The 27,128-nt window shown below is 42.9% G+C and overlaps 1 protein-coding gene across 2 annotated transcripts in view; it reads right to left on the minus strand.

The window, feature by feature from the left end:
• Positions 1–27,128, minus strand: part of LOC124772664 (triokinase/FMN cyclase-like) — a 156,957-nt gene that overhangs the window by 83,303 nt on the left and 46,526 nt on the right. For both annotated transcript variants that reach the window (XM_047249340.1, XM_047249338.1), the window contains exon 2: positions 12,571–12,702. In XM_047249340.1, the coding sequence (XP_047105296.1) occupies positions 12,571–12,702 (132 nt within the window). The remainder of the gene's footprint in view (positions 1–12,570; positions 12,703–27,128) is intronic.

Genomic DNA, 27,128 nt, shown 5'->3' on the forward strand with positions numbered 1-27,128 from the left:
TGTGTGAGAACCATACCAAATAGGATTAAAAAGTGATGAATCTGTTTTAGGAATGGCAGCACAGTTAGTATCTCCTTTGTCTGACCCATGGAAGAACATCATGGAAGTGCTGGAAAACGTAAATTGGCAGATATTTTAATGTAAATGCCAGTTATCCTATGTAAGTCTACTTACCAAGTTTTAAGAACCAGTATTAAGTGAAGACTCTATGAATATACATCAGCTCCCAAAATATCATTACCTTTGGGTTCACAAAGACAATATTGGAGTAACTATAGTGCACACACAGACGTTTATGCAGTCTTTCCCATGTTCCATGTACTATTGGAATGGGCAGAACTGTAATATGTAGTACAATGTTAAACTTCCTCTGCCATGCATTTCAGAGTGGTTTGTAAAATATGTACACAGATTTAAATATACGAGGGCCGTTCAGAAAGTAACCTCTGGTTGATTTAAAAAAATACACCAAGTTAAATAAAAATATTTTAATATATACATCTTACAACTACATCTTTGCACTATTTTTCTACATAGTCTCAATAGTGATTGAGGCACTTATCGTATCTCTTCACAAGCTTTGAAATTCCTTCTGCATAAAAATCACCCGCTTGTGCCTGGAGCCAGCCTGTGACCGCATCTTTGAGCTCTTCGTCGTCATCAAACCGCTGTGACCCGAGCCATTTCTTCAAATGCATGAAGAGGTGATAATCACTTGGCGCCAGGTCTGGGCTGTAAGGTGGATGGTTGATAACGTCCCACTTGAAGGACTCAAGAAGGGCCGTTGTTCTGCGAGCAGAGTGAGGACGGGCGTTATCGTGCAAAAAAACGATACCGGAAGTCAGCATACCACGGCGTTTGTTCTGTATAGCCCGTCGTAACTTTTTTATTGTTTCACAGAACACGTCTTGATTAATGGTCGTACCACATTCCATGAATTCAACCAACAACACCCCTTTGGCATCCCAAAACACCGTTGCCATCAGTTTTCTGGCAGAAAAATCTTGCGAGGCTTTTCTTGGTTTGGTAGGCGAATTTGAATGTGCCCACATCTTTGATTGTTCTTTCGTCTCAGGGTTCACGTACTTAATCCAGGTTTTGTCACCGGTCACGATTCCGTTTAACAATGGTTCTCCTTCGTCCTCATAACGTGACAGAAAGTCTAATGCAGAAGCCATTCTTTGAGTTTTGTGGTGGTCAGTAAGAATTTTGGGCACCCATCGTGCACAGAACTTACGGTAACCCAATCTTGCTGTCACTATCTCGTACAAGAGAGTCTTAGAAATCTGTGGAAAGCCAGTAGACAACTCCGACATTGAGAAACGTCGATTTTCACGAACTTTTGCATCAACTGTCTGAACGAGTTCGTCAGTCACCAATGATGGTCTACCACTCCTCTCTTCATCATGAACGTTTTCTCGTCCACTTTTAAATAAACGTACCCATTCACGGACAACTCCTTCACTCATAACTCTTGGTCCGTACATGGCACAAAGCTCACGATGAATAGCTGCTGCAGAATATCCTTTGGCTGTAAAAAACCTTATGACAGCACACACTTCACATTTGGCGGGGTTTTCTATTGCAGCACACATTTCAAACTGCCACAAAAACTAAACTAGCGCAGGTACAACGTTCACTCGACCATGGCTTGATGCCGACTGACCTGTTGAGTGCGTGAACGCACAGATGGCGTCGCTACTCCCCCCACAACCCGCACTGTGACCAATCGGAGGTTACTTTCTGAACCGCCCTCGTATTAAGTGAGGAAGCAAGAAATATACTACAGAATCCTTCACAGGGTGATTCAGCTGCCCCTACCAATGTATTTTATGGAATCTGCACTGCCTTCAAATACCACGTTCAAGATATTCATATTTTCTCGCTCACTACACGCACAGTGTTAGTCGTAAAGAAAAAAAATGAACAGGAGCTTTTTGTAGGAAATTTAGAGAATGCTGTTTTCGAATTATTCAAGAGAAACTTTAAAAAAATGACTTTCAAATGCATTTTTCTTGAATAACTCTACAATTGTGGCCTCCAATGGAAACATATCCCAATATAAAATTTAACTACATTAAATTTACTACAAAAAGGTCCTGTTAATTTTTCTGTAAGACTAACAGTTTCTGCTAAGCAAGTGAGAGATATAAAAATCTCACATTTGGTTTTAAATACATTGTGGGTTGCATAAAACCCATTGGTAGGGGCAACTGAATCACATTCTATATCACTTCTGTAGAGACCACAATGGCAAAATTAGTCTAATTACATCTCATACAGGGGCATTTAAGTAATCATTTTTCCTGGATTCCATATGCAGATGGAGCAGAAAGAAACCCTGTTATGTGGTATAATGGGAAGTACCATCTGTGTGCACTTCACAGTGGTCTGCAGAGTACAGATGTACATGCAGTTCTGAAACATTTATTTTGCAATGTACCTTACAGTACAGAAACTAGTAAATGAAAGTTGTTTGTTACTCTATTCTTAAGAACATATCATATGCAAATGAGTTGAGGACACAAAAAATACATTTTGTAAGATTACAGATTTATTCGTGTTGAGGTGGACGCTCGGGTGAGATGCACCAAACAACACCTTATAATCAGTTCATTTATTCACCTCTTTACACAAGTAAGGCTTACAAAGAACTAGATTGCGGAACTACACAAAGATAATATTTTGCTTAGTTCAAAGATGATGCTCAGATCAATACTGGTGTCAGCCTCATTGGCACCACATAGACACCCCCCCCCCCCCCCCCGCAGTACGGAGTAGTCCTGAGAGCCCAAGGGGGGGGGGGGGCTATGGCGTTGGCAGGGGTGGTATGCTCGACAGCATCGTCAGGGAGCTGTGTGGGTAGATGTGAAGAAAGGTCCGGCCACCAAACCTGGAAGTCGTTGAAGCGTGCCGGGCGTTGTACTGGGCGTGCTGGTTGTGTGACGACAGGTAGACCAGCGGTTTGCGGGAGGAACGAAGCGACGATGATGATGTCTCCGGTGGGCATGGCAAACACACGAAGCATGTCCAGGTTGACGTCAGGCGAGAGGGGAACACATTTTACCAGGTGGCAGGGAATGGCGGAAGTTGTGTCATGGGTACCTGATGAAGGGAAACACACAACGAACAGTGTGTCATCACGTAGTATTACAGAGATGCCGTGGATTATGTTCGGGGGAACAGGCACAAACATCTCAAGCGAGAGTACGTTCAAGATGAGGGAGGGGCGCGTGAGACAGGGCGAGGCAGGCGATGGGGGAGAGGTTGAAGGGACCGGAGAAGGGCCCAGCGGCCAGGGCATGATCATAGGTAAGCTCGATGTGGGCAGCATGTGATTACTCGACGGAGTGTGTGAGACCAGAGTAGAGGGCGAGGTCGGAGAAGAGTTTGACGATTGGAGCTGGAAGTCACTCGACTGAGTGAGTAAGTCCGACATGGAGGGAGTGGTTGGAGCGTCGTGAGCCATGACAGTGAGTGGTGTGGTCGTGGCCTGAAGGGGGGTAGAAGTGGGCTTGACATGAGCAGGCTTAAGTCTGTTGAGAGAGACTGTAACGGCTGAATCTTTTATCTGGATGTCATAGGTGTTGGCTGAGTGCCGGAGAACTTGGGGTTGGAGGAGAGCACGGACAGTGTCATCTCGGAGCATGACGTACTCGCAATTGTTCAGAGATTTCGGGACATGAACCTTACGGCAGGAATGGCTGGCGGGCGGAGGGATGTGGAGGTTGATGAAGTGGCATCTGACGTAGTCCATGAAGGTAGGTAAGTCAGACTGAGGGAGAGAAGCGGAAGGGCTCACAAGTTCACCAGGGAGAAAAATGTTCTGGCCGTATACGAACTCAGCTGTTGTGCCTTTCAGGTCTTCCTTATAGACCGCATGAATGCCGAGTAGCACAAGGGGAAGGGCCCCCATCCAAAGACAGTTGTGGCATCAAAGAGTCGCCTTGAAAGTGCGGTGCCAGCACTCAACTAGCCCGTTACTTTGCGGTTGATATGCTGTGGTATGGATGCGCCGGACACCGCAAATGTTACAAATCTCGTTCCACAGGGCCGACTCAAATTGTCTGCCCTGGTCAGTCATGATGATAGCTGGACATCCGAAATGCGATACCCGTGACTCGATGAAAGATTAAGCAACAGCTTCTGCCGTGATATTGGGGAGGGGGACAGCCTCGACCCAGCGAGTTGTTCGGTCGATACACAAGAGAACATAACTAAAGCCATTGCGGGGGTGGGGGGTTTGAGGGCTGACATGTGAATATGCTGGAAACGCCCAGGAGGGATCGAAAAGGTGCCGAGGGAGGGGTGAAGTGTGCTTGAGTAGTTTGCAGCAATTGCACACAACACAGGAGCGTGTCCTTCGTTGGGATGAGGGGGCGTAATGTGCCCAGACTGTTGTTGCACCAGATCTCACCAAACATGCCAGGGAAGGTGGTGCGGACGAAGTGTAGTAAAGTGGTAGAGTCTGAAATCAGGTTTTGTGTGTCCTCATCAGTGGGTTGGAGGTTAGGCAGTTCAGAGAGGTTCAACAGCGAATGAACGGTGTCGACTCATGAAAGGAAATCAGCAACTATATTGTCAGCACCCTTTATGTGTCTGACATCGGTGGTGAACTGAGATATGAAGTCCATATGTATCTGAAACAGCGAGGAGGCGGTTCAGCTGGTGGGTTTGAAATGGCCGCAGCCAGGGGTTTGTGGTCTGTTAAAACACAGAAAGGACGTCCCTCAACGTCGGTCTTAAAATGCTTGATTGCTTTGTAGACCACGAGCAACTCCCTGTCAAACGTGGAATATTTCCATTGTGCATTGGTGAGCTTGCGTGAGAAGAACTGCAGAGGCGAGGTTTGGCCGTTGACTGTATGGCTAAGGACAGCACCGATGACAGTATTGCTCACATCTGTGGTGATGAAAAGCTGCACATTGGGATGAGGATGCGCGATGGTGCAGGCCTCGGCAAGAAGATTTCTGAGGGCAGTGAAAGAGTCAGTCACAGCAGGGGTCCATGGAACGGGCCGAGATCCAGAAGTCTTGGTGCCTGCCAAGGCGTCCGTCAGTGGAGCCTGAATCCCCGCAGCCCGAGGTAGATGACGGCGATAATAATTAACTGTCCCCAGAAAGCGCCAGAGCTCTTTGAATGACGAAGGTCTGGGTAGGTTTAGTATTGTTTGTACTTTGTCAGGGGTGGTGAAATGCTGTCGGCAAAGACCCGGAAACCAAGAAAAGTGACAGCGGGTTGATGTAGCTGCAATTTGTCCTGGTTGGTCTCGATGCCTGCTGACACGAGAGTGTCCACAACAGTTTGCACATGTCGAATGTTGTCCTCGACGGAGGAGCTGAACACAAGAATGTCATCAAGATATGCAAAGCAGAATTTTAGTCCAAATAGCACTTCATTGATGAGGCGTTGCCAGGTCTGAGTTGCGTTTTTCAGACCGAAGTGAATCGAAACTGAAATAACCCGATTGGGGTGGTGATTGCTGCCTTCTCGATGTCTTCAGGAGCCATGGGGATGTGGTGGTAGGCACGTTTGCAATCAATGACAGAGAACGTGGTCGCACCTGTGAGGGAACTGGTAGAGTCAGCAATGTTGGGTACAGGGTAGGTGTCCATAATTGTTCATGCGTTTAGTTGACGGTAGTCTCTGCACATGCACCAGGACCCATCTTTCTTGGGTGTCATATGAATGGGCATAGACCAGCTGCTGGCAGAGGGTTCAATGATGCCGGAACTTAGAAGTTCAGAAATCTGCTTTTTAAGGTCAGAGAGGTGCTCGGGACAAAGGTGACATTGTTTACTGGAGATCGGGGGGCCTGGCGTGAGGCAAAGCTTGTGAACCGTGCCATTGGTGACGATGGAAATGTTGCCGGCAGCGCAGGAGGCGGTTTGTTTACAATGTGAGGCGGGCGAGGCAGGCAAGGCGAGGTCGTGGTGTTCGGAGCCACTCGGCAGATCTGACGGGAGCCGAGGCAGCGAAGTGTCCCAGGAGTCAACATGACAAGATGGCCGCTGGCCCGAAGCAGTGGCACCATGGTCGGGTGAGCTCGGTAGAGCTCGTGAAGCGTTAGTGAGTCCATTGTCCAAGGGCATGGCCTGTGGCAGCACAGATGTGGGCGAAGCGCTAGACGCGAGTGCACTGTTTGTGTTGTCATTGGTGGTTGCACGGCGGCACGCAGGAGCCAAAGTTGGATAGTTTGAGGTGCTGCCCATGAGGGGAGGAGTAGGAGCTGTCAGTACAGGAATACGTGCTGCTCATCGCGCATGTGCACTCGTGTCCGGCTGAGTTTCAAATGCTGCCGTGTTAGGGGGGTGTAGTCCTGTGGAACTGTCAGTACACGTTATGGTAGACTTGATAGCACAGTTGCGAGTGGTAGCGGGAGGTAAGCACACAGAGGCTCGATTGCTGGGACTACAAGCAGATTCGGCACACTTACTGACCTTGCTTTGTCCTTGCTGCAGTGTCTGTAATTCCTTTGCTGCGTCGGATAGCTGGAGCTGAGTTTCGTGGAGCCGGAGGGAGAGCTCGGAGTTTTCCTTGTGTAGGCGAGTGACATTTTCAAGCTCAACCAGGCACTTGTGCATTGTTTCTTTTAATGTCGTCAACCGAGCTGAGCATGTACGGATGAGATGAGTCCGCACCGACATGTCACAGGGGGGGGGGGGGGGGGGGTTTTGCTCAACGGTGTACAGGGGAAGTGAGTTTTGGACGGGTAATGAAACACGGTGTTTCACACTAGGTCCGGTGAAAGTTTGTGGTGTTGCAAGAAGTCAATGCCTAGTATAGGTTCATCAATATTGCACACTAAAAAAAGTCCACTCAAGTTTGCAATTTGCGGAAAGTGAGACGATGTGGGAGGTTGAACCCAACATTGCAGTTTAGTAGAATTCACAGCTTGCAGTGAAGTATGATGAGGGCGGATGTTCAACGACACTAAGGATGTAGGCAGCAGCGAAACATCGTTGCCTGTGTCCACTAGGGAAAAGCAACACGTGAGAAAAAGTTCAAAGTTTGAAAACGCGTGCCAGTCTGCAGAAAACTCGATGTGCAATCAGAGTCGGAGCCACCTGTGTTGCAGGGAGTCTGCAGAGGTGCGGGCTGTCCAGAAGCACAGTGAGGAAAATGATGTCGAACATTGGGCGGAATGTGTGAATGTTCACTGTTCACAGTCACTTCACTCAAAATGGTGTGCGGATAAGGTGAATGTTGTGACACAAAACACTGAGGCGTAGCAGTAGGACGGAGATGGAGGTCAGGCACAGATAACAAGCCATTGTTCCTGTTGCAGGCCAAGGTATTGAAGCAGGAAGGCATGTGCTGATGCTGAACTGAGGCAGGTGCGGGTGGTCGGATGCTGAGGAGGTTGACCTGTGAACAAAGCAGTTCCGGCCACGTGGCAGGATTGCAGCATGGCAAACCGTTGTCCTGGCGGTGGTAGGTTATCCAACGAAGCATTTGCAGAAGTCAGCATTGATCCTGCACTGCACAGAGATCCATAAGAGGTAACTGCACCATCGATGAGGGAGGGCACATGTGGCGGGAACAAAGTCGTCTGATAGCCGGAGTCATGCACACTCCTAACCTCACTTATTGTTGCAGGCACGAAAACGTCCGGTGAAATCGGCGTAATCGATGAGTGAGAGGCATCGTGTTGCAGTCCTTGCAGGTGTACATCGCCTGAACCATGATGCGTGTTGATCACAAAATCCAGCATTAGGTGTTGAACCAAAGCCATTGTTCGAATGTTGTATTGATGTAATACACGTGAAAATAACCAACGCAGAGGCCGTGGACACAGTAAAATAGCGAAAACAGAAGATGTTACAACTCGGGGTCACCAGTGAGGTGGATGCTCGTGTGAGATACACCAAACAACACCTTCTAATCAGGAGTTCATTTATTCACCTCTTTACACAAGTAAGGCTTACAAAGAACTGGATTGCGGAACTACACAAAGATAATATTTTGCTTAGTTCAAAGATGATGCTCAGATCGACACTGGTGTCGACCTCATTGGCGCCACAGTGTATTTTATATTATAATATAGGGTCATACCATAACAAGGACATCATCATCCACAATTAATTTTCATAAGAGAGCACGTTAATTTCTTTAAATGAATATACCGACTGACTATAATTAAAGGGCAACTACTCAGGGAGGTCCTGTGTGGGCTGTAATTATTTTATAGCAGTGAAACTCAGTTGATATGCTAATGCAGTAATGCAGAACCAATTTATGCTGGCAAAAATTAGTTCCAATTTTGGCCACCAGTTGAAAATTGTGCACTTTATAGCATTTTGTCAACAGCTCTAGTCTTCATATTGAACAAATAGTGTAAGTGGCAGTTAATAATTAAATCGACATTATACCTTTCTCACTTGTTTGACCTTTCCTACCCATGTCATGTTTCTAATCCATTACATATGGAAATGTTTCTCTATGTCTTTCTTGCATTCACAGCATATTTGCACTTGATGGCCAAAATTGGAACTAATATTGTTCCAGAGCAAATCAGTTCTGCATTAACATATTAGAATATCTACCAAGTTTTGCTGACATATGATAATTACAACCCACATTCGACCTCCACTTTAATCATGATCACCCGGTACCTATATGTATATTCTGATTTTGGGGCTTCTTCTTCTTCTTCTTCTTATTATTATTATTATTTCTTTCCTTTCTCAGACGTTGTGTCTGGTTAAAAATGGAAAGTGACGCAGACCTCGATCAAGCATGACTTCCTTTTAACTGTATGGTATATGTTACATTGCATTTAGGAACTTTCGGGTAATTGAACATATATCAATAATTACAGATTTCTGTAGTTGTATATATACATTTGGAGGTAGCTGTATTGCATTCATGTACTGGTGCATATTGCGTGGTATGACTCTTCTAGTTGATTGTATAATTGGTATAATGTCAACTTTATCCTGATGCCACACGTCCTTGACTTCCTCAGCCAGTTGGATGTATTTTTCAATTTTTTCTCCTGTTATCTTCTGTATATTTGTTGTATTGGGTATAGATATTTCGATTAGTTGTGTTAATTTCTTATTTTTATTGGTGAGTATGATGTCAGGTTTGTTATGTGGTGTTGTTTTATCTGTTATAATGATTCTGTTCCAGTATAATTTGTATTCATCATTCTCCAGTACATTTTGTGGTGCATACTTGTATGTGGGAATGTGTTGTTTTATTAGTTGATACTGTTTGGCAAGTTGTTGATGTATTATTTTTGCTACATTGTCATGTCTTATGATGTATTCTGTATTTGCTAGTATTGTACATCCGCTTGTGATGTGATCTACTGTTTCTATTTGTTGTTTGCAAAGTCTGCATTTATCTGTTGTGGTATTGGGATCTTTAATAATATGCTTGCTGTAATATCTGTTGTTTGTTGTTTGATCCTGTATTGCAATCGTGAATGCTTCCGTCTCACTGTATATATTGCCTTTTCTTAGCCATGTGTTGGATGCACCTTGATCACTGTGTGGCTGTGTTAGATGATACGGGTGCTTGCCATATAGTGTTTTCTTTTTCCAATTTACTTTCTTCGTATCTGTTGATGTTATGTGATCTAAAGAGTTGTAGAAGTGGTTATGAAATTGCAATGGTGTAGCCGATGTATTTATATGAGTGATTGCGTTGTGTATTTTGCTAGTTTCTGCTCGTTCTATAAAGAATTTTCTTAAATTGTCTACCTGTCCATAATGTAGATTTTTTATGTCGATAAATCCCCTTCCCCCTTCCTTTCTGCTTAATGTGAAATTTTCTGTTGCTGAATGTATGTGATGTATTCTGTATTTGTGGCATTGTGATCATGTGTGTTGAGTGCTTCTAGGTCTGTGTTACTCCATTTCACTACTCCAAATGAGTAGGTCAAATTGGTATAGCATAAGTATTTATAGCTTTTGTCTTGTTTCTTGCTGTCAATTCTGTTTTCAGTATTTATGTTAGCCTTTGTCTATATTTTTATTTTAGTTCTTCTTTAATATTTGTATTATCTATTCCTATTTTTTTGTCTGTATCCTAGATATTTATAGGCATCTGTTTTTTTCCATTGCTTCTATGCAGTCGCTGTGGTTTTCCAATATGTAATCTTCTTGTTTAGTGTGTTTTCCCTTGACTATGCTATTTTTCTTACATTTGTCTGTTCCAAAAGCCATATTTATATCATTGCTGAATACTTCTGTTATCTCTAGTAATTGGCTGAGTTGTTGATTTGTTGCTGCCAGTAGTTTTAGATCATCCATGTATAGCAAATGTGTGATTTTGTGTGGGTATGTTCCAGTAATATTATAGCCATAATTTGTATTATTTAGCATGTTGGATAGTGGGTTCAGAGCAAGGCAGAACCAGAAAGGACTTAATGAGTCTCCTTGGTACATTCCATGCTTAATCTGTACTGGCTGTGATGTGATATTATTTGAATTTGTTTGGATATTAGGTGCAGTTTTCCAATTTTTCATTACTATGTTTAGGAACTGTACCAATTTAGGATCTACTTTGTATATTTCCAATATTTGTAGTAACCATGAGTGGGGTACACTATCAAAAGCTTTTTGGTAATCAATGTATGCGTAGTATAGTGACCTTCGTTTAGTTTTAGCTTGATATGTCACCTCTGCATCTATTATCAGTTTCTCTTTACATCCTCGTGCTCCTTTGCAGCAGCCTTTTTGTTCTTCATTTATAATTTTGTTCTGTGTTGTATGTGTCATTAATTTCTGTGTAATGACTGAAGTTAATATTTTGTATATTGTTGGTAGGAATGTTATGGGGTGATATTTTGCTGGGTTTGCTGTGTCTGCTTGATCTTTAAGTTTCAGATAAGTTATTCCTTGTGTAAGTGTATCAGGGACTGTGTATTGGTCTGCAATGTAACTGTTAAATAATTTAGTTAGATGTGAATGTGTTGAGGTGAACTTCTTTAGACATAAATTTGCTATTTTATCTTTTCCAGGGGCTTTCCAATTGTGTGTAGAATTAATTGCTCGGGTGACTTCATGTTGCAAAATTATCACTTCAGGCATTTGTGGTATCATCTTGTATGCATCTGTTTCTGCTTGTATCCACCGTGCATGCCTGTTATGTTGTACCGGGTTTGACCATATGTTGCTCCAGAAGTGTTCCATGTCTGTTATGTTTGGTGGGTTGTCTATTTTAATGTGTGTGTTATCTGTTGTCTGAAAAAATTTCTTTTGGTTTGTGTTGAATTTTTGGTTTTGTTTCCTTCTATTTTCACTGTTTTTGTATCTTCTAAGTCATTTGGCCAATGCTCGTAATTTCTGCTTCTTTTTATCTAATTGCTCAATCAGTTCTTGTGAGATTTTACCTAACCTTTTTCGTTTTTTGTCTGATATTTCATTTCTTATAAATTGTGTTAGCTGTCCGATGTCTTTTCTCAGTTTTTCTATTCTGATCTGTAGCCTCTATTGCCATGCTGGTTTTGTTGGTTTCTTCTGTGTGTTGGTTGGTTTTGATCTCTGCCTAGTGTGTATATTTAGTGTAGTGAGTGCTCCTATATAAACCAGTAGTTGTAACTCTTCCATTGTTGTATTTTCATTTACTTTGTTATGTATGATTGTGTTGATAGTTGTTATTGTTTTTTCAACATGTGGGTTATTTGGTGGTCTTTGCAAGAATGGTCTAATGTCTGTATTTGTGTCTTTGTATTCTATATGCGTCAGCTGTAATTTTTCTTCTATATCTAATGTGTGTCACTTCGTGTTCTATTTGTGCTTGTTCTGGTGGCTGTCTTAAGATTTCGTTTTCCTCTGATTGTTTAATTGATGTGTGTTGTTCATTGTTTGTTTGCTCTGGGATGTTTGAGTCCATTACTGTATTTTCTTCTTCTTCTGATTGCACATTATTTTGTTCTAGTATTTGTTGTACTTGTTGTTTGATGTTTTCTAATTCTGACTGGAGTATCCTGTTATTTTTGATTATTACATGGATCTGATCAGCTATTTGTTGTTCTGTTAAAAGTTTTAATTCTGGATATCTAGTAATAAATATTGTGTATACTTGTGACCTGTATCCAGTTGTGTTGGTTCCTAAGTTTGTTGCTGGGTAATAACAGAACATGAGGTGTCAGTTAACTTCATCTGACCATCTCATCCTCTGTCTTTGTTTTCCTTCTAGAGTGGTTGCAGGAAGCATATATTGCAAAACACTTCTATTTGGATTTAAATCATTTTCTGTGTGGCTAGCAGTGTCGTTACCATTGTGGACGGGCATAGGGTTCAAGCGTCGTCCCCGACCATGACAGCGCTTGTCCGAGGCTTCATTAGTTCTGTCATGAACCAACTAATCACACTGAAAGGGAGGTTAGCCCTATTAGTGGTTTGTTCTTTTCTTCGCCTTTTACGACTGGCAGAACATACTGGAGGCCTATTCTTTTCCCGGGCCTCCACTTACTATTATTATTATTATTATTATTATTATTATTATTATTAATTCATTAACTGAATAAAACTGCTCCTATAAAGATAGACGGTTATATAGAGGTAGTCAAACACTTTTTCTCCCTAAAATATATTTATATATATACAGTGGTACCTCTTTTACAAGTACTACTCTCCTCTTCTCATGCAGATCCAGTCCTGGATGACAAGAAACAAGTCCCTTAAGCATGTCATCAACACAACTGTCTACTGAGTTGATCAGTTTCTTTCCAGGATCCATTGTAGTCTGTAACAAATATGAGGCAAACAAGTAAATACTTGCATAGTTTTACCTTCTTACCATGAGTAAAAAAACTAATTTCTAATTTACATCAACAGATAACATTACAAAATCATAAAAAAGTGTTTGTAGCAGGATAATTTACTCAATTGTGATCATAACCTGATATGGTGACACACATGGAGTCATGATTAATAACATAAAAATTGTATAAAACAAGAACCATGGGAGAACACATTACGATTCTAAAAAAGCCTGAACTAGTATACAGTTGATAACAGCTATCAACTATCCTGTGAAAGCTTACTTTTCAAGGACCAGTATTAAATGGCAAATGCAGAAATATACTAAAACCTCCTACTTATTGCTCCTGTAGAAACCAGGAAGGCACGATTAGCCTATTACAGTACGCACAGAGGTATTTAAGCAATGATTCTTCCCACACTGCATTCTCATTCTCTCTCTCTCTCTCTCTCTCTCTCTCTCTCTCTCTCTCCATTTAAAACACCCTCAATTCCTCATTCATTTCTTCCTTACTAAAGTGCAGCACCCACTATCCCACACGTTCACCTGATAGTTCCTGTACTTATATCTTTCTGCTCTGTGTATATACACGAGCCATCACATTAGTGTGACCACTGCCTTTGTTTGACATCAACATGCAATAACACTCACAGATGGTAGATGGCAGCACTGGCAGTAGAGGGTATATAAAGTGTGCCACAGAAATGTGAAAAACAGTGCAGTCATTGTCATAATGCGGAAATGGAAAATGGAGTGCATCTGACATCTAAAAGGAACATGATCAGCATCTTTCAAGCCAAGGATGGCTGCATTTATGGAATGGCTAAGTCTGTAAACTGTTCACTGGTCACAGTGGTTGGAGTATACCATGCATGGCAAGATGGCACTATCCAAAACCTGCACCAAGGCAACTGTAGTGCTCTAAGGGCCATAGAGGGCAGTTGTGAATGACGGCTGCAGGGGTGAGTACAAGCAAATAGACATGCAACTGTCAAGCAACCGACCACCCCCATGAACCAAGGGGCTACCAATAGTGCCTGTTCAGTGAACATTACTGCATATGGGCCTTGCACCAGTTGCTTGATTCATGCACCTATGGTGATTGCTCATCAGTGACAAAGGCCAGTATTCTGCCAGTACTGCAACTGGACATCCAATGAGTGGCAAAAGTGACTTCTTCAGAAATATCATATGTTCTGCTCTGTCAGACAGTGGTCGTTGGCATGTACAGCCCTACAACAATCGTAAGATGGGTCCAGGCTAGAGGAGGGAGTGTTACAGTCTGGGGAATCTTTTTGTGGGATTCCCTGGGTGATGTTGCCATTCTGAAACACACAATGGATCAACACGAGTACACAACTATCCTTGGGACCATATCCACCCCTATATGCAGTTTGATTTTTCCTTGGCATAATTGCATCTACCAGCAGCACAGTGGATTATGTTAAACAGCTTGCAGTGTACGTGTGTGGTTTGAAGAACATCAGGATGAATTTACCATACTCCTCTGGCCACCAAATTTAAATCCAATTGAGAATCTGTGGGACCTCATTGCTTGGGCTGTTCATGCCATGAATCCCCAACAAAGAAATCTAGTGCAGCTAGCCATGGCACTGGAATCAGCACGGCTCCACATCCCTGTTAGTACGTTCCAGGACCTCATTGGCTCTCTTCCTACACGTTCACTCTGCAGAAGATTGTTGTTTAGGCTCTTGACAGGTGGTCACACTAATGTGACTCGACTGTGTATAAAGTTAAATGCAGTCTTTGCATGCAACTGAACCACTATCATTTATTTTGGCATTTACACTCCACCTACTGTCTCTCAATCTGCATTTTCCATTTCTCATCCCTGCTCTTCCTCTTACTCCTTAATCTTCATTGATATGTTCTATGTTCCACCCATGTTCTAAAAACACATTTCTGCAGGAAATAATGATCTAAAGGTAGGAGAAATAATTTCAATGCATTGATCATAAGACTGTACTGCTCTTGAAAAACCAGAATGACGTGAATGCCATATAATTAATTCAGTAATACCATATTTATAATACACATAAATCTGAGAAGGCTGTTGACACTTAAAATTCATACTATATTGGACAGACATTTAATTACCAGGTAAATGTGATAATTTTAAACATCAGCAGATTATCACTCAGATGCTAAGGTGTGTCCACAACTTTGACACTCATATTTTTGCTTCCTGTCTTGTTCCCCTGTGTACACTTGTTTGGTTTTCACATGGGTTTGTTACATTCTTGTCTACACTACCACAGTTACTTGACAGACTTACTGTAGCAATGGCCAGGAGTGCTTGAGCTATTATGTTTTTAGTGAAATATAAAATCACATTTTTAATTGAAAAGTTAAAGTTTCAATTTTAACTATAATTTTAAAATTGACATGTTAGTGATTATTGTGAGTTACCTAGTAATGTGGCTGATATTTCAGTAATGAAAAAGAAGAGAAAATGTATAAGCAATAACAAAGTTGTTATATAACCACAGTTTTAAACTATATAAAAAACAAATGGCTTGAATGATTCATAAGTTGGAAATTTATAATTAAAGAGACTTTTTCGTATGTTCCAATCCAATACATAATAAATTTGTTAGGAGCAAAAGTAGTACATGCTGACCATTAAAAAAAAAGCTATACCTGTAACAGAGAAACAAAATGCTTAGCAACTAGTGATCTTATCCTCCCAATATCAGTTTTTGCTGTAAGTTTTCAAGCTTACAGTATCAATAGTTCTGCACTTACTGAGAGTATGCTACAGTTTGTAAAGATAAAGTGAACATTAAACCTCCAGAAAAATTTTCATAGTGTGACGAGAGGAAATAAAATAAGTTTTAAGTCACACTCATAGCCAAAACTACAAATCAGTTAAATGAAGCAGCTCTAAACTACATGTCTATTAGTGTCAGGAGCACAAAAAAATGCTATTGTTCACCCCTCCCATGGCAAAATTCACCAACAACTGGTTCAAAGGATGTCATTCTGCTTTGAAAAGTATGTCTGAGAATTCATATTAAACAAAAGCAAATTATGGTCTATCCAAAAACCTGCAGTGAAAGAATATTTTCCATGTATTCTTCATAGATGTTGAACTGGTCCACCCATTTCATATGTATTAATTATCTAAGTCAAAACAACCTGTTGCCATCACCACTCTTGATTCCTCAACTTTTTATCACTCACACAGGTCTTTCTGCTTTGTTTGTTTTGTGTAAGATGTCTGTAAGGTCGACACACACAAGCGCGCACACACACACACACGTGCGCACACACACGTGCGCACACACACGTGCGCACACACACGTGCGCACACACACACACACACACACACACACACACACACACACACACACACACACACACACACACAAATAATCTTATCAAGCACATATTCTCTTGATTTGGTCAGAAAAAAATTCACGAAAACAATGTAGAAAACAGTGGAGGTGGGACATGACATACCGAGGTCAGAGGTTGGAACAGGAAAAAGCTAACCCAAACTTTACCAGTTTCTGCCACTCTTCAGAAAAAAATTTTTTCTAAATATCTGAAGAATGGAGATGCAATGAAGTACGGTATTATGCTTCCCATTTAACCATTGACCACTTACAGTGGAATAGGTTTTCACATTAATATACAATATATTAATTTTTACAGGGAAGTTCTAAAAATCTCTATTCCAATTTTTAAAAATATTCTTAAATGAACACTGATAATGTTTATTTCAAATAGTTCTTCTATCCCACAATTTTATAAATGGGTGTTTCAGTAACCTGTCACAAATGTTAACTCTGAAAACATTATTGGGCAAGGACCGATATTGGAAGCTTACTAAAAAATTTTAGGAATATTATTTTATGTGAGTCCACAGTCTTTGTCAAGTGGTGTCTCAATACATCAAATTCCAGTTTGCCTCTAGTGCTGTGAAGGTGAAAATTTTCTGCGGTGTTGAATTAACTTCAGATACCTGTGATTGGTTGGTTTGTTGGTTTGAAGTGAAAGGAACTAAGCTGCAAGGTCATCAGTCCCTTCATCCATTAAGTGGCAAACCAGGAGTGATCATCGAAGGCCAAAAATCCCTACCTAACATGGATGAATAAAAACCACCGTCATGGGGAAATATCTAACACCAGTAGAGCCGATTTGGCGTCTTCTGCTAGCACCAGATGTAGCTTGTCAGGAAGACTAACGTGCACCTCAAAGCAGCCAAATAGAGCAGTCTATGACTAAGTGGGCCACCGCCAGTCAGGCTGTGCATCGGCAGTGAGAGAGATCCTCACGGTGCAGAATGTGGCCAGGGGTCAGCCAAGTGTAGCCAATGCGAAGTTGACAGAGGACGGCAGATTCCCTGCAAGAAGTATGCTAGGTAGACTGCCACGGGGTTGTGGTCTCCTTAATTGTCCTCAGTTTGTTTGGAGAGATTAGGGCAGATTGTTTGGGGAGATTAGGGCAGATCATTCTGAGTTCGATAAACCCAGCAATCAATGGTGTATAAACAAACAAAGGCCTGGTTCTGGGACCCCATTTCCAGAGTCAGCTCATTCATTTCCAAAATTTCAACATGACCTGGGCTCCAAATGAAAACAACTGGCTGTCCAGCTTGATGGAGGCCAGAGACAAGAACCAGGGTAGTCATAACTAGTGGGTGAGGAGAGAAGCACTGGTCTATAGCCAGCAGGTTGCTAAAGGGGTCACTACAGATTAGGATATTATTGCCAGTGCAAGAAACATGGCTAAGGGCTAGTTTAATGGCCATTAATTCAGCAGTAAAGACACTGCAGCCATCTGATGCAGAGTGGAATTCACTGCACCATGCACATGTGTATGCAAAGCCTGTTCTTCCATCGACTGTTGAGTCATCAGTGAATACCACTTCTGAACCCAGATACATCTCAAGAACAGCCAAGAACAGGCAACAAAAAATCAAGGGGCCTATGGCGTCTTTTGGACCAAAGGAGACTTCGAGACAAAACCAAGGTTGAGGCACAAGCCATGAGGGTGACCAGAGGCGATAGTGGAGGAAGTGAAGTTTCAAACAGAGACACTGGAGGCGTTCAGCAATTGTAAACCTAGTTCTGGGTGTCCATTGTGTGAGGAGGAGCTCCCTTACAGGGAAAAGGACATTGTAATTGGGATGTTCAGGGAAGCTACTAACATGTATAGCATTATTCAGCAGCTGTTATTGGCGTGTGATAGGTAATGGAGGGATTTCAGCCTCTATTAGCAGGCTGTTCACAGGTAGCAAGCTGTTTACAGGGCCAGTTTGGAAAGCTTCTGTCACAAGTCAGAGCCCACAATGATGAATGGGATCCAGTATCCACAAAGCTGAGGGTGATGCTGAACCATATGCAAGACTCCCATAATCAAGATGGGACAAAATCAGGGCTTTGTAGAGCCACCAGAAGGTAGAGTGATCTGCATCCCAGCTAGTGCTGCTGAGGCAGTGAAATGTATTGAGGTGTCACCTGCACTTTCACATAAGTTGCTGAAAGAGGGGAAGTTGCGTCAACTGGTAATCAATGATGAGTCCCAGAAAGTGGTGTGTCTCAACTACAAGAAGTAATTGATTGTCTAGGTAAAGCTCTGGGTATGGGTGGGCAATATGATGGTGACAAAAGTGTGCGACATGAAAACCGAAAGCCATTGGAGAGTGTCCCCAAATGCACCTTTTGTAAGGTGCCCTGTAGGCAACACTTAGCAACACCCATACTATGGGATCAATAACCAATGCAAAATCATCAGCATATAGCAAGGGCAATATCAAAGATTCTACACCCTACATTAGGCCATTAATGGCAACCAGAAAGAGGAGTATGCTCAGTACAGAGCCCTACGGGTCCCCATTTTCTTGGATTTGGGGAGGTACTGAGTGAAGCAGCCACTTGAATACAGAACACTGACACTGACTCCATGGGGTACGGGGAGCGGAGTGCCCCCCCCCCCCCCCCCATAACTTAAGAAAATTATTAGTTATATTATGCTTTGTAAAATCACAAAATTATGTTATAATTTTTTTATTTTCCTTGTTTGATGATAGTTACCTTTTAAAATACATTGGGTAATGAGTTATGGTAGTTAGCAGGTTAACTGAAAATGAATGGTGTGAATCGTGATAGTGTTACAGTCCTGTGGGCACACTTAGAATTTGTCCCAGTGCGCAAACCTCTGGGTAAAGTCTCGTGCCGGCGGGCCAGCGCTGTGGCCGCAGCGACATCAAAAGGTCTGGCGCAGAAGCACCCGGAACCCTCCGCCTCAGTGTCGCCTTAACGCTTAGAGACATTGCAACTTTGTGGCTATATAAAGCCCACACTGCTGCCACAGTTGTTCACTGTGGTTAGTTTCATTCAGTGCATGCAGCAATGTGTAGTATTCCGACTTTAGTGTCTAGTGGACTATTTTATATGACTATATTTTATTCCTTTACTTTAGTCTCTTAGAGTATTGTGAATTAATGGATAAATTTGTTACCAAAAAGGTGCACTTGGAAGTTGATGATACTATAAGTCAACCTCCAACAATTACTGTGTCATCAATTGCTTTGTCGTCTTCAGGCAAGAACAGTTCACAGCCAAAACCTGGACAATCCAGTGAGGGAAGATCATTTCAGAAGTCTTGGTTGATCAAATATACATGGCTAGAATATAAAACATCTACCGAAAAAGTTTTTTGCAAAACCTGCAAAGACGCAGCTGCTAAAAAGCTCTTACAATTTTCTGCAAAAAATAATATTCATTTACTTCCATAGGGTTTTCTAACTGGAAAAAGGCTTTGGAAAAATTCCGTATTCATGAAAATACATTTACGCATAAAGAAGGTGTTCTGAAACTAAATTCTATCACTAACCAAAGTGTGGCCTTCCAGTTGAATGAACAGTTAGATAGTGATATGAAGAAAGGCCGTTTAGCTCTTGAGACAATTTTTACTTCCGTACAATTTCTATGCTGACAAGGACTAGCAATTAGGGGGCACGAAGATGTAAACTCAATTTTTTTTCAATTGTTGGAACTCCGGAAGAATGACATACCTGAGTTTAAAGATAGGTTATGGCGTTCAGGGTATAAGTGGACACCACATGATATTCAAAACGAGATCATTGATCTACCAGCAAAGTCTCTGTTGAGAAAGGTATTGGCTTCATTCAAGAAGACTAAACATTTTTCTATTATGGTTGATGAAACAAATGATTCTTTGATTTACAAGTACAAACAAAAACACGTTATGTGGACAGCACTGCTCACAGTTTATACTTGGCAATTGTAGACATTCTCCACCATCTTACATCTATGAGAGATATTATGACTTTAGCCAAGGACTTAATAAACACCGTAAGGGAATCCAACAAAAGGATGGGACTTTTCAGAAGCGTATGCTGTGAGAGCACCAATGACCAAACTGGTATACGACCCCTTTGTCCAACTTGATAGATCATGCAAGCTTCTAGCATCTTCATAATGTTGAAAAACTTTGAAGAACTTCTAGAGTTTTTTGAAATATTTTCTGCAGAGGACAAAACAGAGGCAGGTTACAAATGAGTGTGCTACTTCGAGTCAATGTTACAATTCAAGATTTATGTCTTTATCGCCATGCAATGAACCCAGTAGAGGATGTCAATGAAAAAATTCAATGCCCTCATCTAAGTGCTGCTGATCTGGAAAAAATATATGAGGGCCTGATTTGTATATTGAATGGAAGGCATGATAGTTTTGAACACTTTTTGGAATTGTGTTTAGAAGAAAACCCTTCACAAGTTGATGATGCTTTGCTTTCTTAGAATCAAAGTATACCAAAGAAGTATGAAAATAACAAAGCCAGCTCACTGCACACTTTCAAAACCCCAAAGGAATACTAAATACTAAGCTATTTACATTGAAGTTTGTGAGATGGTGCAATCTTGCATTACTGAGCGGTTTGCTTCAACTGGACTCACACAGGTCATTGCAGTTGAACAAGAGTGCTTGCTTTCATTAAATAGAGATTAAACAAATTTGGAAAAATCAATTGAGTTTTTCAAAAATGACCTAGACATTGAGAGATTGCACTTACACTTGAATATGTTAGCCGATATCACTAATAAAAAACAACTGGTCTTAAAAAACGTGCGTGGTGTAAGAACGTACATTACGCAAGAGCATCCAGTTGGAGAAATGTTATGTGAGGTAGTGCAGCACATTAAGCTTCTCCAAGTAGTTCCAATCACGACAGCAACAGCAGAACATTCATTTAGGGCCCTTAGATGTCTGAAGTCATATCTCCGATCAACAATGGGACAGAAGTGATTGAACAACTTGGTTGTTCTTCATGCCCATGGAAATGTTTTTGGTTGAGTTGTTTGGGGGAGGAGACCAGACAGCAAGGTCATCGGTGTCATCGGATTAGGGAAGGACGGGGAAGGAAGTTGGCCGTCCCCTTTCAAAGGAACAATCCCAGCATTTGCCTGGCGCAATTTAGGGAAATCACGGAAAACCTAAATCAGGATGGCTGGATGCGGGATTGAACAGTCGTCCTCCCGAATGCGAGTCCAGTTGGCTAGCCACTGCGCCACCTCACTCAGTGAAATTTTTTGGATGAATTGGATATCAGACCAGTCATCAATGACTTCACATTCAGTAATCCAGTCAGACGGTTGACATTTGCACCTTTCTAAAGACACTCTAGCCCTAGTATTGGCATTTAGAGCAATATCAAAAATCTTTATAAAATAGAGAATTAAATACATACATAATGTTAAATTTTCAGTTTTGAAATATTAGTACCAGTTTAGTACTGTATTACTGTCTTACTATAGTACTGTATCAGTTCTTTTCAAATGCTTAAATATTTTTAGGGTGCAAGACCCAATTAAAATCCGCTATTTACATACTTTTTGGCTGAAAGTATTAGGCACACTGTATTAACTGTATTAAAGCATTAACTCTGAGATATTGTTTTTAGTTAATGAACCCTGGGCCTTATCAAAGTAAGCTTAAATTTGCTATTTCACTTATTAATCAAAGTGCTATTATTGTGCGACAGAAATATTTTATGTTTTATTCCTTTAATGAAAGTTTAGGATCTATTTAAACGTAATTTCAGTCTTTTCTGAGCTATATATTCACTGCTCTGTAATAGTCTAAAAGCATGATTATTACTGTAATTTAAATTAGCTTTTTATGAAAATACCATGCATGTTTATGTTTTGTTTCTTTTTTCAAAGCCAAAACATGTGTCAGGCTTGTCGAGTTTCCTGGAGTGTTGAGTTATCGAGAGTCCTGTTTTTGGAGTTCTAATGTTTATCATATGACTCTAAAATGCTTAAAAAACTTTAAAACTCACTATTTTTCACCTAAAATTCAGAAAATTTTCCGGGGCATGACCCCCTGTATGGGCACCCCCAATATTTTATATAATTTGGCGCCCCTGACCCAGAACGTATGGTGTGACAGGAAGTTCTGGATAAAAATTGGGAGTGAACCCCGGAGACCCCACTTATGTAACATAGTGAGGATGTGTCGGCACCATGTCGTGTCATAAGCCTTCTGTAAGTTGAAAAGATATCTATGAGGTGCTGACAGCATGTAACGGCTGTCCGGATGGTGGACTCCAGCTGAACCAAATTATCAGCGGTGGAGCAGTCTTTGGGAAAACCTACCTGAGATGCAGCCAAAAGGCCCTGAAACTCAAGGAGCCAACATGGCCGCTTGCCTACCATCGATCCAAAGAACTTACAAAAAATGTCAGTAAGGCTGACTGAGCAATAACTGTCCATCTCTAGCATGTTCTTATGCAGTTTCAGTACCAGAATTATTGCGATTTCTCGCCACTGAGACAGGAACTCATCCTCATTTCAGATCCAATTAAAGGGGGCAAGGATGGGACACTGACAGTCTACTGAGAGATGTCTCAGCAATTGGTTAAGGATGTGGTGTCTGCGTGCTTAGCTGAGGGATAATATGTTTGCCTACCATGCAGGGGGCCTGGGTTTGATTCCCAGCCGAGTTAGAGATTTTCTCTGCTCGTGGACTGGGTGTTGTATTGTCCTCATTATCGTCTCATCACCAATGGTGTGCAAGTCGCCCAATGTGGCATAGCCTGTAATAAGACTCGCAACCCGGCAGCCGGACTTCCCCAGATGGGGCCTCCGAGCCATCATTGCAACATGATTATTTCATTTTTTTTTTATTTTTTTATTTTTTTATTTATTTATTTATTTTTTTTTTTTTGTGTGTGTGTGGATGTGGTCTGGCTCTGGGGCCATATCATGGCAATGGGCTAGGGCACTGGCGAGTTACCATTCACTGAATGAAGCATTATGTGGCTCCAGGTGGAGGGCAGTAAAAGATAAGTGCAATCACTCAACTCACAGTAATGAGCCAAAAGGCGGGGTGGTAGTTCTCAGATGGAGATGCGTGAACATAATTCTCAGCAAAATATTCAGCAATAGCGTCAGGATCTGTATAAACAGCACCACCTAAAGAAATACATGGTACACCTGCAGGGTTCTGGAAGCTGTAAAGGTGTCTGATTTTTGCCCATACTTGTGATGGAGAGGTATGTGACCCAATGGTGGAAATGTACCATTCCAAGGATTCTTGCTTTCATCATTTTATGAGATAGCAGACGCGGGCACAGAGTCACTTAAAGGCAATGAGATGCTCCAGTGAAGGGTGCTGCTTATGACATTGGAGAGCCTGCCTACATTTTCCAATGGCTGCAGAGATCTCTGGGGTCCACCAACGGTGGCACCCCCAGGAAGAGGGGCTGACTTGATTGGCTGCCAAAAGAATTGCTGCCATTGTTTGCCAAAGAACCACATCAATACTGCCTTGTTGTGGGGAGCAGTGGTGAAACCACCCCAGTCAGCATTACAGAGAACCCATCTGGGTGGGCATCCTGGAGAGGAATAGTGCTGAAGGAGGGACAAGAAGATTGGGAAGAGGTCATTACCACAAGGTCATCATGGACTCCCAAGTGGATAGATGGCAGGAGACCAGGACCACAAAAGGAGAGATCAATGGCTGAATAAGTTCTGTGTGTCACACTGAAGTGTGTGGTGGCACCAGAGTTCAAGAGAAAAACATCAAGCTGTAGCAGTATCGAATCGATGTCTTTACCACAGCCAGTGAACATTGTACCACTCCACAAAGAACCCTTAGAAGATGTGACAAACCCACGAAAGAGACAGCCTACATTACACTTGTCTGTCCTCTGCTGGAATATTGCTGCGAATTATTGGATACTCACCAGGTAGGATTGACGGAGGACATTGAAAAAGTGCAAAGAAGGTTGGTTGGTTGGTTGGTTGTTTGAGATTAAAGGGACCAAACAGCAAGGTCATCAGTCCCTTGTTTCAAATAGACTCCATTCTGCTAACGGGACATCTCAGAAAAGTCAGAACAATAAAACGGAAAAAGGGATAAACGTAAAAGGGCAGTCACGTTGTCATTAGTAAAAACAAATGAGGGAAGTCGGCAAGAGAACGAACCCAACACTATGCTGAAGCAGCATAGGCAAGACCACCTGTCACTTAAAAGGTACAACTGCTATAATGCAGAAAGTACGTATGGGAATAGAAAGACTAACCAAGCCTTAAAAAGAAGGGGTAAAAACAGAGTAAAAGGGGAAGAAAAGAGGATTCCGGTCAGGGAGGTGAATTGGGAATCTCTGAACACTGCCTACAGTGGGAGACACCCAAACACTCACCGCCCTGCCCCAACACCAGAGAGAGATTAAAAACTTTAAAACTGAGAATAAAAACCACTCTCCCGGAGGAAACCGAGAACCAGAGAGACCATCCGGGAATCGTCAGCCAATATCAAAGGTAAAGTGTGGGGGAGTCTGTACTTAGCACGCAGAGCCAAAAGAAGGGGGCATTCAACCAAAATGTGGGCCACTGACTGGAAGGCTCCACAACCACATAGCGGGGGTGGCTCATCACGCAAAAGAAAACCATGGGTCAGCCTGGTATGGGCAATGCGGAGACGACACAGTGTGGTCGAGTCCTTGCGGGAGAGGCGAAAGGAAGAACGCCATGGGCCTGGTGTCACCTTAATTGCACGAAGTTTATTAGACAGTGGAGTAGCCTCCCAAGAATTGTCCCATGACTGTGCGAAGTGGGATTTGATGTGAAGCCGTAAATCCGCTGCAGGAGGGGTTACAGAAAACGGGGGGCAAGTAACTGCTCCCCCAGCCAAACGATCAGTGAGCTCATTACCCGGGATACCCACATGGCCCGGGACCCAATGGAAGTCAATGGAACAAGCAGCACGGTGAAGATCAGCGAGATGGTCATGGATGGCAGAGACGAAGGGATGGCGCGAAAAACACCGGTCTATAGCAAGAAGGCCACTCATCGAGTCCATACATAACAAAACGCGGTTGTGTTGGGATTGTTTAATAAAGGTAAGGGCCCGGGAAATTGCCATCAATTCCGCAGTAAACACCCCACATGTAGGTGGCAGCAGATGATTTTCCGTTCCAACAAAGGACATGAAGGCATACCCAACATGATCAGCAGATTTAGAGCCATCAGTGTAAAAAACAACAGCATCCCGAAATTCCCATAAAATTTGGCGGAAAAAGGAACGGAACACCACCGGGGGGATGGAATCTTTCGGACCACGGCGGAGATCCATCCGAATTCGAGGTCAAGGAACTAACCAAGGAGAGGTGGAGCGGAGGGAGTGAGGAAGACAGGACAAAGAAGGAAGCTGAAAATCACGGTAAAGAGACGCAAGGCGCAGCCCAACCAGTAAACCCGCCCGAGGGCGGGAGTCGGGCGGGCGACGTCCATGATCTGGGAACAGGATAGAATAGGAAGGATGAGTGGGAGAAGAACGGATAGTGAGGGCATTAGACACCAGAAGCTGGGACCGCCGAACAGAAAGGGGGGGGGGGGGGGATCCCAGCTTCAACCAGGAGACTATCAACAGGGCTAGTAGGGAAGGCACCGGTGGCCAAACGGATACCACGATGGTGGACTGGATCCAGCACGTGCAGTGTGGAAGGAGCAGCTGAACCATAAACTTGACAACCATAGTCCAAACGTGACAGAACTAGAGCACGATAAAGACGGAGGAGGAGGGAATGGTCCTTACCCCAAGAGGAGTGGGCAAGGAAGCGAAGGACATTGAGTTTACGGAGTCTGATATGGGGCAGCCAAGTGAGCTTGTTGTCAAAAAGAGGACCCAGGAAACGAAACTGTGGAACCACAGGCAATCTTTGTGCAGCGAGATAGAGCTCTGGATCAGGGTGGACCGTAGTACGGCGACAGAAGTGGACCACCCGCGATTTTAAAGGAGAGAATTGAAACCCGTGTGAGAGGGTCCATGCAGAGGCACGCCGTATAGCCACCTGGGGCTGCCGTTCTGCAGATGGCATCGAGGAGGAACTAACCCAAATGCAGAAATCATCCACATACAGGGCAGGGGTGACCAAGGGACCGACAGAGGCCACAAGTCCATCGATAGCAATGAGGAAAAGAAGGACACTCAAGACAGAACCCTGTGGGATGCCCGTCTCCTGGGTCCGTGGAGAACTAAAAGCAGTACCAACTCGAACTCTGAATGACCGATGGATCAGGAACTGGCGGATAAAAATCGGGAGTGGGCCCCGAAGACCCCACTGATGAAGGGTTAGTAAGATGTGATGGTGCCAGGCCGTGTCATAGGCCTTGCGAAGGTCAAAAAACACTGCAACCAAATGGCAGCGCTGGGAAAAAGCCTGCCGAACTGCGGATTCCAAGCGAAGTAAATGATCGATTTGAGATCGTCCCTCTCGAAAGCCACACTGGTAAGGGGACAATAGATCCCGAGATTCGAGGACCCAAGTGAGCCGACAGGCTACCATCCGTTCAAGTAACTTACAAACAACATTGGTCAAACTAATTGGCCGATAGCTGTCAACAGATAGGGGGTTCTTACCAGGCTTAAGGACAGAAACCACAATGCTATCCCTCCACTGAGAAGGGAAGTCACCCTGGAGCCAGATACGGTTAAACACCCAAAGAAGATGTTGCCATTGTGGGGCACTGAGATGTTGAAGCAGTTGGTTATGAATGGAATCTGGGCCAGGGGCCGTATCATGAGAAGAAGATAGAGCAGAAAGAAATTCCCATTCAGTAAAAGGTTCGTTGTAAGATTCTGACTCACAAGTGGTGAAACATAAGGTGAGAGCTTCAGCCTGCTGTTTTTGATGAAGGAAAGCAGCTGGATAGGAGGCTGACGCTGATGCCACTGCAAAATGGGTCGCAAGATGTTCTGCGAGAACTAATGGGTCCGTACAAATGCCAATCTGGGAAGTGAGGGCCTGGGAGGGTGGACTGCCGATGGCAACTTTGGAGAGAGCGAAGTGTAGCCCATACCCGTGACAGAGGGACAGTGGAACCAAGGGAAGAAACGAATCGTTCCCAA

This window comes from Schistocerca piceifrons, chromosome 2 (genome assembly GCF_021461385.2).
Source record: "Schistocerca piceifrons isolate TAMUIC-IGC-003096 chromosome 2, iqSchPice1.1, whole genome shotgun sequence".
In the NCBI taxonomy this organism is placed as follows: Eukaryota; Metazoa; Arthropoda; class Insecta; order Orthoptera; family Acrididae; genus Schistocerca; species Schistocerca piceifrons.